The sequence below is a fragment of the Mytilus trossulus genome, chromosome 3 (genome assembly GCF_036588685.1).
Source record: "Mytilus trossulus isolate FHL-02 chromosome 3, PNRI_Mtr1.1.1.hap1, whole genome shotgun sequence".
In the NCBI taxonomy this organism is placed as follows: domain Eukaryota; kingdom Metazoa; phylum Mollusca; class Bivalvia; order Mytilida; family Mytilidae; genus Mytilus; species Mytilus trossulus.
The window spans coordinates 9127629-9147855 of NC_086375.1; the positions used below are offsets into that span (position 1 = coordinate 9127629).

Here is a 20227-nt window from a genome sequence, read left to right on the forward strand (position 1 = left end):
GTTTCTTTAATCTGATCACTTTTATTCGTATCAATGCTAGGTCAATTTCAAGTCGTTGTTCTTCAAAGGGGGCTGATTTGTGGCGTTTCCTGAAGGAAAGAGGGTATAAGTTACTTAAAAATTGGAATGAACGAAACTTTTAGACAAACAGATGATGGAACGGGGGTATTCATTCAATATAGAATATTCATGTGACTTTAAAACTTTAAAATTATTTTTGAATTTTGGCATCACAGTAAAAAAAATATCATTGGTCGAGAAAAGTTATTATACAAACTTTAAAAATTCAGATAAACGTAATGTAAAAAAAGTATAAATTACCTGCTAAAAACATTTAAGATTGTGGACTGTCTTTTTTAAACTTTAACATCAAAGAAATCGACCAAGTAACTAGCAATTGTTGATTACATGTTCATTGTATAAACATACCTGTCACTGGTGATTACGATAAACAAATTGATTTGATCGACGAATTTATTTTTCAAAATGTTCAAGGTGCACAATTTTTTGGTACATGGTGCACCATTTTTGCAAACCCAGGGGGTGGTCACCGGCACCGGGTGACCACCCCTGGATCCGCCTCTGCAGTGTTTGGAAAAAATATGGACAATAATTCAAAAAATTAGACTTGCAATTTCCACACTTTGTTGGTATATTAATATGTAAATGATACCAACAACAGCACAGAAAATAACAATTAATATTTTATACTTTTGTAGACATGGAGCTCACAACTGGGAAGGGCCAGGAGTACTGACTGCTCTGACTGCTTTAGACACGCTCTCTAAACTCACAGATGAGTATTCTTGGTTGACAATGAAAGCTGATCAAGAAAGAGTTATTTTTTCAGGTAATTACCAGTTTATTAAGGTAAAAACAATGTTTTTTTGTTGTAATTTTTCCAACAGGTGTTATGGTTTTTTGTTTTTTTTTAATAATTTTTTAGGATAAGGAATAAATAAGCTCTACCTTCCTATTTATTCTACCGGGGCTACCCTGTTTGTTGGATTGTGAATCAGAAAAAAAATAATATATATATTTAAATCTGCATTTGTAACCATAAATATATTTCACTTACAACTTGTCTGATATTATGTTTTGCCTACTAGGGGAAGAATAAATAATCAGTGAAAATATTTCTTGTGTTTTTTTCCTGATGACTTTTATGTAACAGTTATTGCACTGATTATTGTACAAAAGTAACTATTACCAATTAAATACTTAACAGATTTGAATTATGGGGAAAATAAAGTAATTGTTCCTAACACAAATTATTTTTGATGAAGATGTGATATGAAGTATGCTGGTGCATTTAGGTTCAGAAATTATACATTTATATTTTTAAGGTCATTCCATGGGAGGTCATGGTGCACTAAACTTAGCTACACATTATCCAGACAGAGCATTAGCCCTCATCTCTCTTGCTGGTTGGATAAAGAAAGAAGAATATGGTGATAGTAACCTGTTCTTTAGGTAATTATATCTATGGATGATTTAAATCCCTGCTTGGAATTTATTTCTATAGCTCAAAATATCTGTATCTGCAGCTGGGTTCAATTCCCAGTGTTGGGAAGTGGCATACTGTAAATGGCTGCCAACTTTTTTTGTGCAGTAACTTATTAACCTTTTAATCAATGCTTTTCTTATTTTAATTTGTAGATACTTATAACAATTAGAATTGGCCAAGTTTTGAATTGACATTTTTCACTGTAACTGTTCAGGAAATATATGTCCACTAGTCCTTTACGGGCTGGAAAATGGCACTTTCTGATGTTTTAGTGCAATTACTTATTAACCATTAATAATTTCATTTTGGATGTAACACCTCTTCTGATTGGCTGACGATATTTTGTTATCAGCCCATAGACATTATTTAGTCATGTGACCGTTACCTCATCAACGTTTTTTCATAGTTTTCTACATTTTACTGGTGATTAAAGGAAGGTCAAGTTAAATATTGATTTTTTTTACTTTTACCATTCAAGACATGATCTTGATATATAAGCACACAGCGGACAAGGTACATGTGTATGTTAAACTAGCCTGAAAATGCCATACATAAGAAAAATTAATTTCAATCACAATATGTCAGTTTAAACATATTTAGTGGATTGGGAAACAACTTATATTAATCCCTTTCCACTTTGCGGTGTGAGTGCTGCCTTGTTGCGGCATTAGCCTACTCTTTTTCGAAATGTACAAGGGTGTCTTTAACGTGCAAGAAACATGGCTCTCTCTTAACACAGGTTTATTGTCCCCTTCCGACTATCATTGTTTCCTCAAGACCATACTCACAAACGGTGTCAAAGGAGAGCCAAAAATTGAGTTCCTGAAATTTTCATCCTGAACAGGAATCGAACCAGGAACCTTTATGTTAGTAGTCCGATGCACTAACCACAGCTCTCATACTATAATCACAATATGTTGTAGCTGCCCTCTTTAAAAGTTTTTAATTTTAATAAACCGAAAACCAAATTTGCTGTCAATTTGAGGGCTATTTTTTGGTTTAAAATGGCTATTCAATCATACAAGTGCAATAGATATAATGTTATTTGTCAGATTCATGATATATATACTGTAAACCAACTAATTTTCCCGAGCGATTTATTTTCACGACTTTCACGAATATGTAAGCCTTGGATCTTTCCTTATTAAACTTCATCCAGTAAATCAGAAAAATCGCGAAATTAAATAGCCGCGAAGTGGTCAAGAAATGGTAAAACGTGAAATAAAGTATCCATGAAAATAAGTTGGTTTACAGTAACTATTGAAATATTTTGTATTATTGTCTTCAGACATGACATAGCTGCAAGCCATGTAGACCCAGGTGTGAAGTTTATCATGGAATCTTCTATCACAGAAAATGACGTTGATAGACACGTTTCTAACTTGAAGGTTAGTATGATCAAAATATAGGTGTAAAGAGGGAAAGTTAAAGAGATTTTATTGGTTTCAAATGCAAAATAATAAGATTATTACCAAAATTTCACACAATGCACATTTGGTGTATGATTTTGACTTGTCATACAGAAAGGCAGATGTTATCTTAACAAAATGATATTTATTAAATATTTACCTAAATAGAAGAGCATTAGTTTAAGAATATGATCAGTTTTTATGAAGATTGTTCTGTTGGGTTAACTTTTAAAATCAGACTTCTGTCAAATATAATTGTACATTTGAAATTACATGAAATTATTTTCAATTCTTAAAATATCCACATTACTTATTAATACATGTATTCAAATCCAACCCTTTAAGGTAATCTCTGATATGACCAAACATACCTGTAGCCAGGGGGGTTCGGGGGGTTCTGTCAGAACCCCCCCTTGAAAACAAATAAGCACTGTTAAAGTCAATGTTCTGTTCGAATTGTGACTGTTAAAATCGAGTTTGTGAGTCCAACGAACCCCCCTTTGGAAATTCCTGGCTACAGGCCTGCAAAATTATAAATTATATGCCAACAATGCACAAGATCTAGACTACAGATTTCTACATTTCGTTGACCTCCTGGGTTGAAAAGAATTTATAATAATTTTGTCCATGATGGAAAGTGGTAATTTGACGATTGATTAAATTGTCTTTTCCACCATCTTAGAAAAAGGTTTTGACCATTAAAGGATATTTATAAGGAAACCTAGTTATCTATAAGTCATTTTACAATTATATTGTAGCATGTCCCTGTGTTGATCAGAACAGGTGCTGCTGACAAGACTGTACCTCCATTCTACCTTAGAAGGATGTATCGATTGTTGAGGGAGATAGGGGCTATGGTTAATTATACAGAACCAGAGGGAAAGGAGCATTGGTGGTGGGATACAAAGTAGGATATATTAGTTATTGGTGTTAAGTATGAATCAGTTACAACAAATAATTTCAAAATTAGTATTGACAATTTGAGTTTAATTTGATGGAATAACATAAAATGTATGAATATGGAAAATGGGGTTTAGAGAAATTGGGGGTCCCTTTTTGATTTTCATGTCAATAGATAAAGATGCTCAGAATAAATGAAAACAAAGAAATGTAGGTTGAGGTACAGTGTGGTACCTAGCTGGAAAGAGTCAAAACCTGTTTATTTAGATATCAAGGTCAAATAGAAAAAAAAGGTGTGGTATGATTGTCAATGAGACAATTATCAACCAGAGACTAGGGTGGATATAAGCATCAAAGGAACTATAGGTTACTGTACTGTGGCCTTGAAAGACAAATAAAACACATACCCTATTGTTACTATTAAAGCCCAGCATGTCAATAAATGTAAAACATTTCAAAAATTGAAAACCATGGTCATTGACCTTTTTTGAAAATTGAAATAAATCGATTGATCATTCGATCGATAATTTTCAAGGTTATGCAATTGAAAAACACACAAACTCTTTGGTAAACTCTTAATAACTCCCACTATTAAATGTATGGCATTATCAGATTAATGCTGATTTTAACTTTTTAGAGAGACAAATGATGGAGGAGTAGTAAATGACAAGTACATCAGAGATTTCACAGCTAAAGCTCTGGAACAGAAGTTGGGTTACTGTCGTGACGATAACTGTAAACAAGCCAGTGATAATAAATACAGTAAACAAGATCATAGTTTTACCTACACATGTGTGAATCCAGCTTTCGGAGAAGGTCTGCGAGGATTTCAAGTCATTCAGCAAATTACACCTTTCAGACTTAGTCAGATAAAGGTAGATTGCATCAGTGCAGTGAATTCAATTATTACAATATCTTTTTTAAACGTAGGAAATAAAAACTTTTGTATTTTTATTCCATAAATTTCTTCAGGATGAATAAGTAAAGGAACAAAACACTTGATAAATAAAAACAATGTGAAAATGCATTAGATTTCAATGGTTCTCTTATAGATAAAAAACATAATTTGGTTCATGAAAACTTATTTATTAATTGATGAAGTTACAGAAACACTATTTTCTACTCATTTTTCATGCATTTAAAAAACTTTGAAAATTAAGATATAAACTGTTTTAGCCAAACACTGCCAAGAGAATAAAAATATCTTTGAAATCACAATCCTTATCTGGAGTCATAAATTAAGGAACTAATTTTCATTGAGATTCTCATAATGTTTTGGATTTTAGATTCTTTATATTTTACATCTTCACATTTGTTAAAGATTGTATGTGCTTATATATGGTAATGTTATCTGTTATAACATTTAAACAACTACAAATATGAATTTATATTTCAGGGTTCCATGAAGGATGATACAATGATAGTTGATACAACCAATGTACTGAGATTTTCATATAAAAAGAATAACTTGAGGTTGCCCAAGTTCAAATCGTTACAGGTATAAAAACGAAGTACGGTAATAGTCTTTCATTTTAATATTTTGCAATGTTAGCAGCTAGTCTGCAGTTGGAATTTCTTCCTCTATGTTATTGATATAGATAAAAGAAAATTTATCTTAGAGTTTTTTCTTCTGAACAAGATTTTAACCATTTCCAAAAAAAAGGCAGGCATTTTTGTCCAATTTTAGAACAAATGTTAAATTTTAAAGAAATTTAACTCAACTACTGATGAAAAATTCTTTTTTTGTTGGATCAAAATTTCTTGGTTTTTTTATGGGCATTATGTTTTCTGGTCATCTGTGTACTAGGGACATATTTTTGTTTAGTCCATTCACAGTATGATATCAAAGCATTGATTAAGCTATTCAAAGTAAATCTATTTACAGAATTATATAAAATATTATTTGTACTGTAATGGAGTTTTTATTTTTTATAGGTGGATGGATCTTCAGTGAAGAAATTAGAAGACAAACTGAAAACTTCTTCTACTGTTTACTTTTGTAGAAATATAGGTATGACATAGAATATGGATTCTAATGCAATAGACCACTTTTGAGTTTATTGCATATGCATCAAAACTTTTGTTGTTAGAGAACATCATTGGTGTATTCAGGAGTATCAACACTTCCCATGATGAGCGAGTGTTTGAAAAAGTTTGATGATTCATGTATATTGCACTATTTTTTCGCCAAATTAAATTCTTATAATTGATAATCAGCACTGCTGGCATTAGGGAATTATGATTTAGCACCTACAAAAAAAAACATTATTTCTAGTTTATAATGCATAATGACGATTATGAAGACACTTGATGAACTTTAACATGCAAGAATGAGACAACCCTCTCCATTACATAAATGATGTCAAAAAGGCAGGCATAATTGATGATATTTTCCGATATAGGTTATAAATAGAAGGTGGTATAATTGCTTGGATGGCATCATGTATTTATACAAACAAATTATGACATAAAGTATTTATTGATTGCTTTTGATATACTGTATAGTGGGTTATTTTTGCAGGGTGCAAATTTTCGCTTATTTTCACGAATAGAACAAAATCGTCAAGATAAATTCTGCTAATTTAAAACAACACATGAAAAGGTATTGATAACAGTTTTACACCCTTAAAAATAACCCACTATATGGTATTTCTGTTTATAATTTATTTTAGATAGCTGGGAAGTATGCACAGAGGATTTGGGAGATTCCAGAGGACCTTCATCTTATGGTCCTGCTAGGAGAGTAGCTGAAAAGAAGTTCTATATTGTTATTGGTATGCTTTTTATAAAATTAAGTAGTTTGACAGTCAATTTATAATATTTAAACCAGATCCAAGATTACAGAGGCTTATAATTTTATAAACCATAACATTGATACCAGAAAAGGTTACTTATTGGTGCTGAAAGGGGGATCTAATATCTTGACTATTGAGAAAAAACAAATATATAAAAAATGAAGTGTATAATAGGATGCTTCTTCCTTTAAGGGATCAATACAGAGTTTAGGTGTTTACAAACTATTGAGCAAACTAATGACTCAAAAATACATTATTTAAGAAATGGTCACGGTCACATGACTCAATTATGTCTATGGGCTGATAACAAAATAACGTCAGCAAATCAGAAGATGCGTTACATCCAAAATTAAATTATATAAAGATATCATCAAACATTTCGTAGATACAAACTATGTCATAGTATTGTACTTGCCTTGAATAAGGTGATCAAGACTTCAGTTCCAGGCATGGCCAAACCGAAGAATTTATAGTTAAGTGTATGCTGCATTTTCATTATTAGTGCATCAATATAGAATATGGACAAAGAAAGTGTTTAACCGTGAAAATATATGCATGTATCTTGTCTTCTTTTTTTAGCTTTTCATCAAAGAAAAACAGAAATACAAAGATTATTGATGAACTTAGATACAAAATGATATGATAAATTTTAATGTTGAAGGTACACAAGATCCTAATGCAGCAGTATACATTCAGAAGTTTGCTGTTTACATAGCCAACCTGTTCTTTCTGACATCTGATACAACAGCTGTAGTTATAAAGGATGAGGAGCTTGAGAATGATCAGATAGGTAAAAGTTTAGCACAAATAGGGGGGTGGGGTGCTGTTTACATAGCCAACCTGTTCTTTCTGACATCTGATACAACAGCTGTAGTTATAAAGGATGATGAGCTTAAGAATGATCAGATAGGTAAAAGTTTAGCACAAATAGGGGGGTGGGGTGCTGTTTACATAGCCAACCTGTTCTTTCTGACCTCTGATACACCAGCTGTAGTTATAAAGGATGAGGAGCTTGAGAATGATCAGATAGGTAAAAGTTTAGCACAAATAGGGGGGTGGGGTGCTGTTTACATAGCCAACCTGTTCTTTCTGACATCTGATACAACAGCTGTAGTTATAAAGGATGATGAGCTTAAGAATGATCAGATAGGTAAAAGTTTAGCACAAATAGGGGGGTGGGGTGCTGTTTACATAGCCAACCTGTTCTTTCTGACATCTGATACAACAGCTGTAGTTATAAAGGATGAGGAGCTTGAGAATGATCAGATAGGTAAAAGTTTAGCACAAATAGGGGGGTGGGGTGCTGTTTACATAGCCAACCTGTTCTTTCTGACATCTGATACAACAGCTGTAGTTATAAAGGATGAGGAGCTTGAGAATGATCAGATAGGTAAAAGTTTAGCACAAATAGGGGGGTGGGGTGCTGTTTACATAGCCAACCTGTTCTTTCTGACATCTGATACAACAGCTGTAGTTATAAAGGATGAGGAGCTTGAGAATGATCAGATAGGTAAAAGTTTAGCACAAATAGGGGGGTGGGGTGCTGTTTACATAGCCAACCTGTTCTTTCTGACATCTGATACAACAGCTGTAGTTATAAAGGATGAGGAGCTTGAGAATGATCAAATAGGTAAAAGTTTTTCACAAACATACACATCATCAAATTAAGGATATTAATTGAGTTATCCTTGAGCATATATTTGTATACCTTCTCCCATTGAATTTCATTTCTATTTTGTATATTCTCCGTCCATGTGTATTACTTGTAAAAAGTGTTTTTTGTGTGTAAAACATCAACAGTAAATTACTCAATTGAATATAAAAAATGATGATTTATTCACTAAAAATAACATTACTGTGCTCATAATATTTTTCATTTATACATGGTAAAGTGTTCTCATTGTCGTTCTGTGTTAAAATAAGTGATTCCCACATATGTTACGAGATATTTATGCATATAGAAAGTTTTTAATTTTCATTTTGAATATAGATTCCACAACTGCAACAAGTGTGTTACAATATTTCTCCATTCAAGACAGTTTAATTTTGATATTTAAAGTACAAGGCTTGCCGAGCTTTTTAAATAATTAAAATTTAATTGTTGAGAGTGGAGAAATATAGTAATACACGAGTTACAGTGGTGGAATCTGTTTCTGTTATGATTTTTATCCTTCCTTTTCAAAGATTTGAGGAAAGTTGTGTACTTTTGATATTACATCATCAGACATGGTCGCCTTTTTTCATGCAACACAATAAGAAAATTCAGAAGAAAACAAGAAAATTAAACGTCACAATTAAATTTCAATTAATCATTTGCAGAGAACAGACTTTTAACTAGTAAGGAGAAATATTTTCTCACACCGGTCAGGAAATGTGAAAATAGCACAAAAGTTAGAGAATCATTGTTTCATCATCCATTGTTATAACTTTTTGTATACTATTGATGCTTAAACTATGGAACAGACATCACCTAAATGGCACTCTCCTTATTAAAGTTTTGAATTGAACAAAGTTGATTCATACATTTTCTGAAAAGAAAATATTTGTGAAAGTTGGTATTGATCAAAGTTTATTCACACATTTTCTAGAATAAAATAATTGCAAAAGTTAGACATCAAATTTAAAATGTACAGGTTATTTTGGAAACAAATAGATATCAATTGTTTTTCTTCCCTTTTTATAGAAAATTCTAATTTGATAATCATTGGATCACCAAAACAGAATTCAAGGACAGATATGTACCTTAAGAAAATACCTGTAAAGGTCAAAGGTTAGTAGAAAATTACTTAAATATAACATATCAGCTCTAAAACAAGTGCAATTTTTTTACTTTGGACTATAGAATTTTCGAATAACACTTAATGAATAAGGTATGTTAGAAGCACTTTATAGCTCAACTGGTCCAAAGGGCCAAGTGAGATTTTTTCATAACCTGTCGTCGGTCATCATTGTTTCCCCTTAATTTTTTTTAAGAATTATATTCCTCTCCTCTGAATCTCTTAGACCAAAGTTAAACAAACATGGGAACAATCATCATTAGTGAGTCAAGTTTTTGCCTATAATCTAAAACTATAATACCACTTGATAAATAGAAACTTAAACCAGCAAAACCTACTATTGTAAAATCAGCAATTATTGCATGCATTTTAATAACATTGCGATTTTAATTTTTGCTATACAATGTATTGTAAAAAATCCTGTTTATTTCATATAAAAGATTTCAAGATGCGAGTTTAAATTATTGCAATTATAACCCTGTCGATTTTTTTGCAATAATAAAAACATTGCAATAATTTCTTAATCTACAGTATTAATAAGTTATGGCAGGAAGAATCTTAATTGGAGTTAATGCTCTATAATGATTATTTTTACCCTTTTTAGCTCACCTGGTAAAATGTAGGCTTTTAACTCTGAAACCAAAGCATTTAGAGCAAATGTAACATGGGGTAAAATTATTTATCAGGTCAAGATCTATTTGCCCTCAAATACTTCAGATGAATCAGACAACCCGTTGTTGGGTTGCTGCCCATGAATTGGTAATTTTAAAAGAAATTTTGCTGTTTTTGGTTATTATCTTGAATACTATTATAGATAGAGATAATCTGTAAACAGCAATAATGATCAGCAAAGTAAGATCTACAAATAAGTGTTGACCAAAATGGTCAGTTGACCCCTTAAGGAGTTATTGCCCTTTATAGTATATTTTAACAATTTTCATTAATTTGGTAAATTTTTGTAAATTTTTACAAAATATTTTCTTCTGTGTAAGTAAAGGGCCAAGTTTATTATAGATTGAGAAAATTGTAAGTAGCAAGAATGTTCAGTAAAGTAATATCTACAAACACATCACCATCATCAAAACACAATTTTGTCATGAATCCATCTGTGTCCTTTGTTAAATACATGTATGCACATAGACCAAGGTGAGCGACACAGGCTCTTAAGAGCCTCTAGTTTAGGGTTTTTATCAATTATCTTGAAGATTATAATAAATACTTAGAAAGACAAGACAAGACCTTCTGCTGTTGTTTTTCTATGGTCGGTTTGTTGTCTCTTTGACACATTCCCCATTTCCATTTTCAATTTTATAAGATCTACAAATAAGACAACATGGGTAAAACAGTCAGTTGACTCTTTATTGGAGTTGCTCTTTAATGGGGATATTTTCTGTTTTTGCCCACTATCTTGAAAACTATAAAAAGATAGATAGACACCTTCAATAGCAAAACATGATGAGCAAGATAAGATCTACAAGTGAGTCTATTTTTGTAGAAATTCATAGAAGACTCTTTCTATGAGTGATTGCCCTCAAATGACAAGGTTTTTTTTTTCCTTTTCTTTTTGTGTTTTGGGCAAAAACTAAAGGAGTTGGAGAGGAATTGTAAACAGAAAAAAATATAAGCAATATAAGATTATGGTAAATATTTTGTCAGAGATATAGGAAGATGTGGTGTGAGTGATTTCTTTTCTAGTTTGCAATGTTTTAGGGTGTCAGTTATTAAAGGTGTACAAAGACCTAGATGAGGAATACAAGTTCTTTTGAGCATCTTGTTTCAATGAAAAAGACAAACTAGCAGTATAAAATCTTTTATTATGCTATGAGATAGCCAGAAAACCAGCTATATGGGTAATTTTTATGACTGTGAATGGTATAACTGCCTTCAGACTTCACTGCAACTTGGTCTCCTTTCTTCAGATGTAATATAAAATTGGCCGTTCCAGTCTCATGACTAGAACCTTTCATCCATGTAGTTTGTTGCCTGATATTATTATGAGAAATGTAGACAATCAGATGCTTTCCACTTAGACTCATGACTGTATAAGAGAACTGATAAACTCCAGCAACAGGGGCAGTAAAAATACCAGTGGTTGGGTTAAAGCCTTTTTGTGTATTGATGATAACTTTGTCAAATTTGATAACACCATTGTTTCCAGGGGTTTGTGGATGAGTCAGCATTGATTGAAAGGCTGGGATTGTGGTTCTACTGAAACACTGACAGCCTTTATCTAAAATGAAAGTATGAGTAAATGAAATGAAAATGACAGTTATGAATAAAACTTGAAAAATATTCAAACTGCTATTTTAAAAAATGTACATAGAAGATAGCAAAAATAATGTGTAATGAAAGGGGTTTTATTGTAGACATTCACATTATGTTTGAACCAGCCTCAAAATAAAAAATATTTAATAAATCATCAAGTTACTGTTTTACAATGCAGTCAACTCAGTTTTTTTGTCATTTGGGTTGCTGTCTCAATGACAAATAACATAGCATCTCCTTTAATTCATTGTTCATCAGCAACAAATTATCCATGTTTGTCTTGGTATAAAGGTTTAAACTACATTTTGGTTGACTTCGGCTGTTGTCTGCTCTATGGTCGGGTGGTTGTCGCTTTGACATATTCACATTTCCTTTCTCAATTTTATTAAACTACATTTTGTGTAAAGTTGTTATATAAAAGAAATGAATTATGTTATAAATTATGTATAGATTAATTATAAAACCAAAGTTTATGCATTTGCAGCATTTTGACTGCACAAAAAGCACATTTTTAGCCCAAAATAAATTATATATGAAACTAACCTGGACTCTTATGTTTCAACGCCATTTCTACAAGATCACCAAGAAGAGAACACTCTGAAAACAAATATTGCATCATAAAATGTTTTGTTTTAAGTATATTTAATAAAGGTTTTGCAAGTTCATAATTCAACATGTATGCTTAATATTTTTTCATTACCTGTTATACTGAACTCACAAAAAACACTTTTGCTCCTCTGAATTAAAAAAAAATGTTTGACGCAATAACTTTTACCCGCTTTATGCATGTACCAAAATTAGAAAAAAAACATATGTTTGTTATCTTATAAGCCAAAAAAGTATATATTTTACCCAGTATGTTAGTTCATTCAAGGATTTGTATACAAATCCTTGGTTCATTGTAATAAAAAAAAAAATAATATTTTAATTTATAAAGTTGAAAATAATATAATTTTATTTACCTAATTTTGTGTCACATGACCCCATAACTATCTCTGCAGATAACACTAGTGTCAATATTGTGGTATAGAAACTCATCTTGATATCAATGCTGACTTGGGCAAGAATGATTGTATCTGTGGTGTGACCCTTTTATATAGTGTTAGTAATGGTAGAATTGCCTGACTTGATGCAAACAAGCTGTCAGTTAATATGTAATGGATATGGTTAATGAGTTTTTAACATGCACTCTAACATGACAGCAATATTTACAATTCAAGAACTTAATACTGTATATGTCCTTTTTATGCTAGTACTTATTTTCACAATTTTGGTATTATCCACTAACTCACATGTATTTAATTTTGTGGTATTTCCAAAAATATCAGATCTTAAATAACAGACTAACAGTGATATATAGTTGTTAATTTCTATGACATTTAGACTCTTGTGGGGAGTTGTCTCATTGGCAATCATACCACATCTTCTTTTTAGCTCACCTGGCCTGAAGGGCCAAGTGAGCTATTCTCATCACTTGGTGTCATTCGTCTGTAGTCTGTTGTCATCATTAGGCCCGAGATCACAGTTATTTCGTAGTGCATTTCTTTTAGACAATAAATTCAAATTAAAAAAATCGCACCTGCTCTTTCTCAAAAATATTTTTACAGTGTAGTGTACTACCAGTGAGACGAATGATATCAAAATTATAGAAACTTCTACCAGCTCTAACTCAAAATATTGACAATTCTGTGTTAAGGGGGTGTAAAATTCAGTTTGACAGCTTCAGACGTGATAAGATTTGACCTTTTAGACCTGGACCAATTCACTACTTAACATAAAGTTTCAGCACCCAAATTTTTTTGACATGTAATTACATCCCCCTACTTAATATTTCATGTATTAAAGAAATAAATTGGGAAAGTGTATTAAATAAATCATGCAAGTTATACACTGTTTACACTAGGGACTATATTCGTAGACAACAAAAACCAAAGGACGATAACTGTGTCCTTGGACCTAATAGGACAGAAAGACTTGACCAATCTTTATAAAACTTTGCATAACCTAATCTTAGGTAATAATGAGATAGTTTGCCAAGTTTCATGGCCATATGTCATATATAACAGAAACTGGGGTCATTTTAGTATTGACATTTGGATGTTTATATTTGACGTATAAATTAAATATCTTCAACTGTCAAGATTTTGGCCTAAAAAATTGAAATTCTGTAAAATTTTGCTTTTAAATGCTCTTGAATATTAGATATTAAGTATTAAAAGCATCTGCACACTCATTTTATTTATCAGATGTTTTGTATTTACTCCAAAGTCAAATTTATATGTGCCTATGCCTGAAAATAGAGATTTTCCAATTAAGGGAAACCTTATATAAATATGCATTTTTCTCAGCCAATTTGAAGTTTTTGAAGTTTTTTAAGCCTAAATTATTCTTTCATATAAATTAAATGTACTTTCAATGTATAGAAAAGTTACTAAAAGTATACCACATGAGTATAAAATGGTCTTGGACCATGTAGTACTGAGAATTATTTAGAGTCAATTTAGGCGGTAGTCCATATTGACATATAAAAATGCACACAGAAGCTATCAGAAGTGAAAATGTGTTACTTTTTGTTCCTTTCTATGCTAAGGTGTTATCATACAAGAAGTCTAAATGCAAAAGGACTCTTGCATTTAAATTTTTTGAAAGACAATATGGTCTGTCGGCCATTTTTTTCACTTTTCGATGGAAAACTTGCCTTTAGTTTTAGTCTCAATAGGCATAATTTGGACCACTTACTATCATACAGGGGAAAAAAATGGTAGCCTTTAAAGAAGTAAGGCATACTGAAAATAGTAAAAAGCTTTTTTTACAGATTTAGTGAAATATTTGTGATGGACTACAGATTTGATGTACAAAGCGCTTCACATTTTACATACATCAATTAGGTCGTTTAACCAGGGCAATGAATACAAAATATTCTGCACTTTTTTTCTGTGATAATCTACTTTTCTCTTTATTCAGAGTTCACAAATGGTTAATTAAATTTGATTTAAGCATAGAAACACAAATATCAGAAACAATAATACTGTAAGATAGAAAGTCAGCATGCCTCTTAGGCATAAAATGTAAACTTCTTTAAAATGCTTATTATAGCCGTAGAATGCCAAAATGGCACTTTCGAACATAATTTCTGTAAACCAAAGGTGTAAATCCTTTACTTTTATTGAGTTTGACAAATTGAAATCTGCAAATCATTCAGAAAAGTTCCCAAAGTACAGAATCTAGATTTAAGGAATCCATCTCTTAGGCCCGAGATCACAGTTATTTCGTAGTGCATTTCTTTTAGACAATAAATTCAAATTAAAAAAATCACACCTGCTCTTTCTCAAAAATATTTTTACAGTGTAGTGTACTACCAGTGGATGAATAATATCAAAATTATAGAAACTTCTACCAGCTCTAACTCAAAATATTGACAATTCTGTGTTAAGGGGGTGTAAAATTCAGTTTGACAGCTTCAGACGCGATAAGATTTGACCTTTTAGAACTGGACCAATTCACTACTTAACATAAAGTTTCAGCACCCAAATTTTGTTGACATGTAATTACATCCCCCTACTTAATATTTCATGTATTTAATATAAAGAAATAAATTGGGAAAGTGTATTAAATAAATCATGCAAGTTATACACTGTTTACACTAGGGACTATATTCGTAGACAACGAAAACCAAAGGACGATAACTGTGTCCTTGGACCATTAACTTTTAACATATTGAACCATAGCAGGAATGTTCCTCATGAGGTCTTGACCAAGTGTTGTTACTTTGTAGCCAATCCATCATTCAAGATGGATGCTAGCAGGGGACTTAGTTTAACATAGGACCCTATAGGAAATACATATAAATGTAGTCTTTTAGAGAACCACTGAATGGGATGAAACCGAACATAGCAAGAATGTTTTTTATCAAATTTTGTTGAAATCCCAAATAGACTCTTTATAGGAGTGTTGGGCCTTAAGTGACATTTTTTTAATTTATTATTAGCTTTGGGCTATGTAATTTTGCGGGCAGTACCATTTGAGTTTTTTTCTCCACATCTTATTTGCATCCTTTTTTTCAGGGTGTTTTGGGCAAAAATTAAAAAAGATAGAAAGGAACTTTTAAACAGAAAAATGTAACAAAACAAGATCATGAAAACAAATATTTTTGTGATGAATTCTATTCTTGTCCGCAATGTTTTAGAATGTCCATTGTTGAAGATGTACATAGAGTTTCACCCAAAATATAATGTAATCATAAGTAATCTAAAGACAAATTATCTAATGTAATCAATTACATTTAAAATTAGAGGTTATTTACTTACTATTTTGAAATTAAAGTATAGACCTGTTAGATGCTTCTAACATTATATGGATATAATTTTTTTTACACTAAATGTAAATCCAAGGTTAAAAGTGGACTACTTTTTTATTGCCTTCTATTTCCCCTGGATAGATGGTTTCACTTTGTAAACAGGGACCCTTAGTCTGATCCTGGACGTCTAAGGTAATTGTTCACAGGAAATATTTAGGAATAAAACGTTTATATGTCTTAAAAAAAAAAAAAAAAAAAAAAATTACATTAAATTAGCAAAGTGATTGTAATGCAATTGATAACATTTCAAGGTTATCAACTCTTAGGTTAAATGAAAAATAAAAATAAAAAACTAGTTGTATTATATATTTTATTGTGCTATTAGATAACCAGAAAATGAGCTGTACAGGTTAGTACTATCACTATAAATAGTACTAGAACACACCCGCGAAGTCGCGGGCATTCAGAGCGTATTTGAAAGGATGTAAAGTGCTGTAGGAAGAATTTTGTAAAAGATTTAATGACTTGAGAATTTCAGGAAAAGTATCAAAAGTCATAGGTACTTGGGGACAGGAAAATGTTTTTTTTTTAACCCTCCTCCTTTATTTCCAAAATTCTCATTTTTTGTTTTCTATTAATTTCATTATCCAGTGGCATTATGAACATACATTTAGTGTACATGTATTATGAACATACATTTAGTGTACATGTATTATGAACATACATTTAGTGTACATGTATTATGAACATTTCAGTCAGAAGCCTGTAATTCAGTGGTTCAGTGATATTTGTTTTTGGTTCTTTTTTTTTACATAAATAAGGCTGTTAGTTTTCTCATTTCATGGAATTGTTTTACATTGTCATTAGAGCTGTCTCATTAGCTATTAGTTTTCTCATTTGAATTGTTTTACATTGTCATTTCGTAGCCTTTTATATCAGACTATGCAGTATCGGCTTTTGCTTATTGTTGAAGGACGTAAGGTGATCTAAATACATGTTAATTTCGGTGTAATTTTGGTCTCTTGTTGAGAGCTGTCTCATTGGCATTCATACTTGAGAATTTCTGAAAAAGGTATCAAAATTCATAGGTAATTTGGGACAGGATAATTGTTTTTCTAGCCCGGCTCCTCCTTTTTCCACAAAAAAATCCTTTTTATTTGTTTGTTTTCTATTAATTTTAATGACACATCAATAATTTTAGCGCTTATCTGTATATTATGAACATTCATTAAAGGGGGTCGGGGCAGAGGCGGATTTAGGGGGCCCGGTCTCCCCCCCCCCTTTTCTGGAAAATAATTGGTTGCTTATATAGACAATCACTGAAGCATAACCGCAGCGGGCCCATCTTAGGCAATCAACGGGCCCCTGCGTATGAAAATTTCTGGATCCGCCACTGCGGAGGGGCCTTGATCCCAATATCCCGGGCTTAAAAAATGAAATCCCGAGGTTCTGAATTTACTATACAAATTGAATATCTCGACATCCCGAAATTCGAAAAAAGAAATCCCGGATCCCGAAATGGTAAATCCTGAAATTTTGATCTTAAAAACACACGTTCCAGACGTCCCGAAAGTGTATTTTCTTTTTACAGTCAATTCTCAGTTTAATAATCGATCCACGGCGTTTATTGATATATTATACAGACACTCTCTATTTAATAAACTCTGTGACCGCCGATGATAGTAAACTTGAAAATGATATCAGACAGAAAATACACTAACTTTATTCGTAGTATATGTATTTGTTTCAAAGTAAAAAGAAAAACGCAAACTGGAGGTCTAATCTGACTTAAAAAATGAAATCCCGAGGTTCTGAATTTACTATACAAATTAAATATCTCGACATCCCGAAATTCGAAAAAAGAAATCCCGGATCCCGAAATGGTAAATCCTGAAATTTCGATCTTAAAAACACACGTTCCAGACGTCCCGAAAGTGTATTTTCTTTTTACAGTCAATTCTCAGATTTAATATATTATTAGCTGTTCCAGTCTCAAAAGTCGAACCTTTCAGCCATGTTCTTTGTTGTTTGATATCATTATGAGAAAGGTAGACTGATAGATGCTTTCCAGACTGACTCATTACTGTATAAGAAAACTGATAAACTCCAGCGATGGGTGCAGTAAAAATACCAGTGGTTGGGTTATAGTCCTTTTGTATGTTAGTGACAACTTTATCAAATTTGATAACACCATTGTTTCCTGGGGTTTGTGGTTGAGTCAGCATGGATTGAAAGGCTGGGATTGTGGTTCTACTCAGACACTGACAGCCTTTATCTAAAATGAAAGTAAGAGAACATAAAAATAAAATGTAGGAAACTTGAAAGCTATTAAAACTGCTGTCTGTAAACCTTGTTGTGTTTCATTTTTTATAAGTCAACTTTAATGGGAAATATACATAGACTGACATGAAATAAAAAGTGTAATGAAACATAGAATGCAATTTAATTGTGAATATTCACATGATATTTGTTCCAGTCTCAAAATGAGGGAAATGTCATCAGTTAGTTAACTCAGTTTTTTCTGTCATTGGGTTGCTGTCCCATTGACAATTACATAACATCTCCTTTAATTCATTGTTATAATGATTGAATTCAACAGTGTACAGTTATTCATATTTGTTGTTGTAAAAAGGTTTTACTACATCTTTTGTAAAATCGTAATATAAAAGAAGAAATTATATATATAAAATTAAATATATTTAAGAATTTTATGCTTCTTTTTGGGGTGTTAAAGCATTGACCAAAGTGCATATTGTATGAAGCGCCATTTTTAAAATGTGCACACGGTCAAAGCTTTTGCAACCCTATGAAGTTACAAAAAGAAGCATTCAATACTTATAATTACAATTTTTAGCAAGAATCATGAAAACACGTTTTTTATCAAGTTTCAATTTACCTGTGCACTTCATTGTGGGACCTAGTGTCATCATGAATGATAAAATTTGATTGTGTAATGAAGTTGCTTAAGGATATGGCAAGATATCAGAGTAGCCAATCAGAATCACATATTATAATGAAACATACATCTAATGTAATTATATGACACTTACCTGGACTCTTATGTTTCATGGCCATTTCGAGGAGATCACCAAGAAGTGAACACTCTGAAAATAAAATATTACATCATAAAATGTTTGATATAAGTATATTTGAAAGTTCTTTTTGCAAGTTCATAATTCAAAATGTATGCTATATAATTTTCCTTACTCTTATTGCTTCTCTTACTTTGAAAAAAAATATTTGAAGCAATAATTTTAACCTACTGTATTGCATGTAACAACCTTAGAAAAAACATATATAGATTTAAGAAGACGTGGTATGAATGGTTATGAGACAACATTCCATCCAAGTCACAATTAATAAAAGTATGCCATTAAATGTCAAAGTACAGTCTTTAAAACAGAGCATTGGCTCACATTGAAGATATATAGGGCCTCAAAAATTACTAGTGCAAAACCATTCAAACCGAACTAGATTATTCAGAACAAGAGCTTTTAGCCAGTAAATTAGTTCATTATAATTATTCTTTATTTTATAAGGTTTAAAATAATATTAATAATTTTATTTACCTAATTTTGTGTCACATGATCCCATAACTATTTCTGCCAAGAACAGAAGGGTCAATACTGTGGTGTAGTAACTCATCTTAATCTCAGTGCTGAATGGCGACTCAGGACAGAATGATTGTTTCTTGATGCGAGTATTTTATATAGTGTTTATACAAACAAGCCAAGTTTGTAATCTGGTGTCTCCTATTGTTATTCTTTTCTGTAGTCTCCTATTTGTTTTTCTAAGTGTAATGTTTTATATTCATTGAGTCTCATAAAGTGAAATATTGTTTCTGTACTTTTAGTATGATGTTGTATAATTTGTATAGTTGTTGGAGTGAGTGGTTGCCAATACTTCTTGTCTTTGCTCTAGTGTCAGTGATCAAAACATTTCAGGTCACCAGTGGCAGGCTTACTAAATTTTTAGAGACATAAATGTATTTACCTTTCCCAAAGATCAAGGCATCAATAAGCAAGCCTTCCATTGATAAGATGAAATGTTTAATGATCACATCAACTTATATTTTAACAGGTGTAACTTTTGAGGTAAAATTTTCTTCTGTTTGTATTAATGAGCAAGTCTTGACTCTACACTTACTCAAAGTAAAACTCTCATACAGAACAAATCTCAATTAAAGTCCAGATCTCATCCTTGTAATTGAGCAAATACCAGCTCCGAAAAACAATACCAAATGTAACATAAGGGATATCTGTGTGTAAACCAAAACA

General features: G+C 31.7%; 2 protein-coding genes across 2 annotated transcripts in view; one reads left to right on the forward strand and one right to left on the reverse strand.

The window, feature by feature from the left end:
* The window catches only part of LOC134709942 (uncharacterized), a 36209-nt gene that overhangs the window by 8226 nt on the left and 7756 nt on the right, over positions 1-20227 (forward strand). The window contains exons 4-13 of the mRNA XM_063570064.1: positions 720-850; positions 1347-1473; positions 2796-2895; positions 3675-3823; positions 4454-4691; positions 5213-5314; positions 5752-5827; positions 6489-6590; positions 7273-7401; positions 9295-9381. Of these exons, the coding sequence (XP_063426134.1) occupies positions 720-850; positions 1347-1473; positions 2796-2895; positions 3675-3823; positions 4454-4691; positions 5213-5314; positions 5752-5827; positions 6489-6590; positions 7273-7401; positions 9295-9381 (1241 nt within the window). The remainder of the gene's footprint in view (positions 1-719; positions 851-1346; positions 1474-2795; positions 2896-3674; positions 3824-4453; positions 4692-5212; positions 5315-5751; positions 5828-6488; positions 6591-7272; positions 7402-9294; positions 9382-20227) is intronic.
* LOC134710105 (collagen alpha-2(VIII) chain-like) lies at positions 11183-19614 on the reverse strand. The gene is made up of 3 exons (XM_063570299.1): positions 19520-19614; positions 19001-19054; positions 11183-11618 (listed from the first exon to the last, which is right to left on the reverse strand). Exons 1-3 carry the CDS (start codon positions 19593-19595, stop codon positions 11203-11205), a joined length of 546 nt encoding a protein of 181 aa, XP_063426369.1. The 5' UTR covers positions 19596-19614; the 3' UTR covers positions 11183-11202.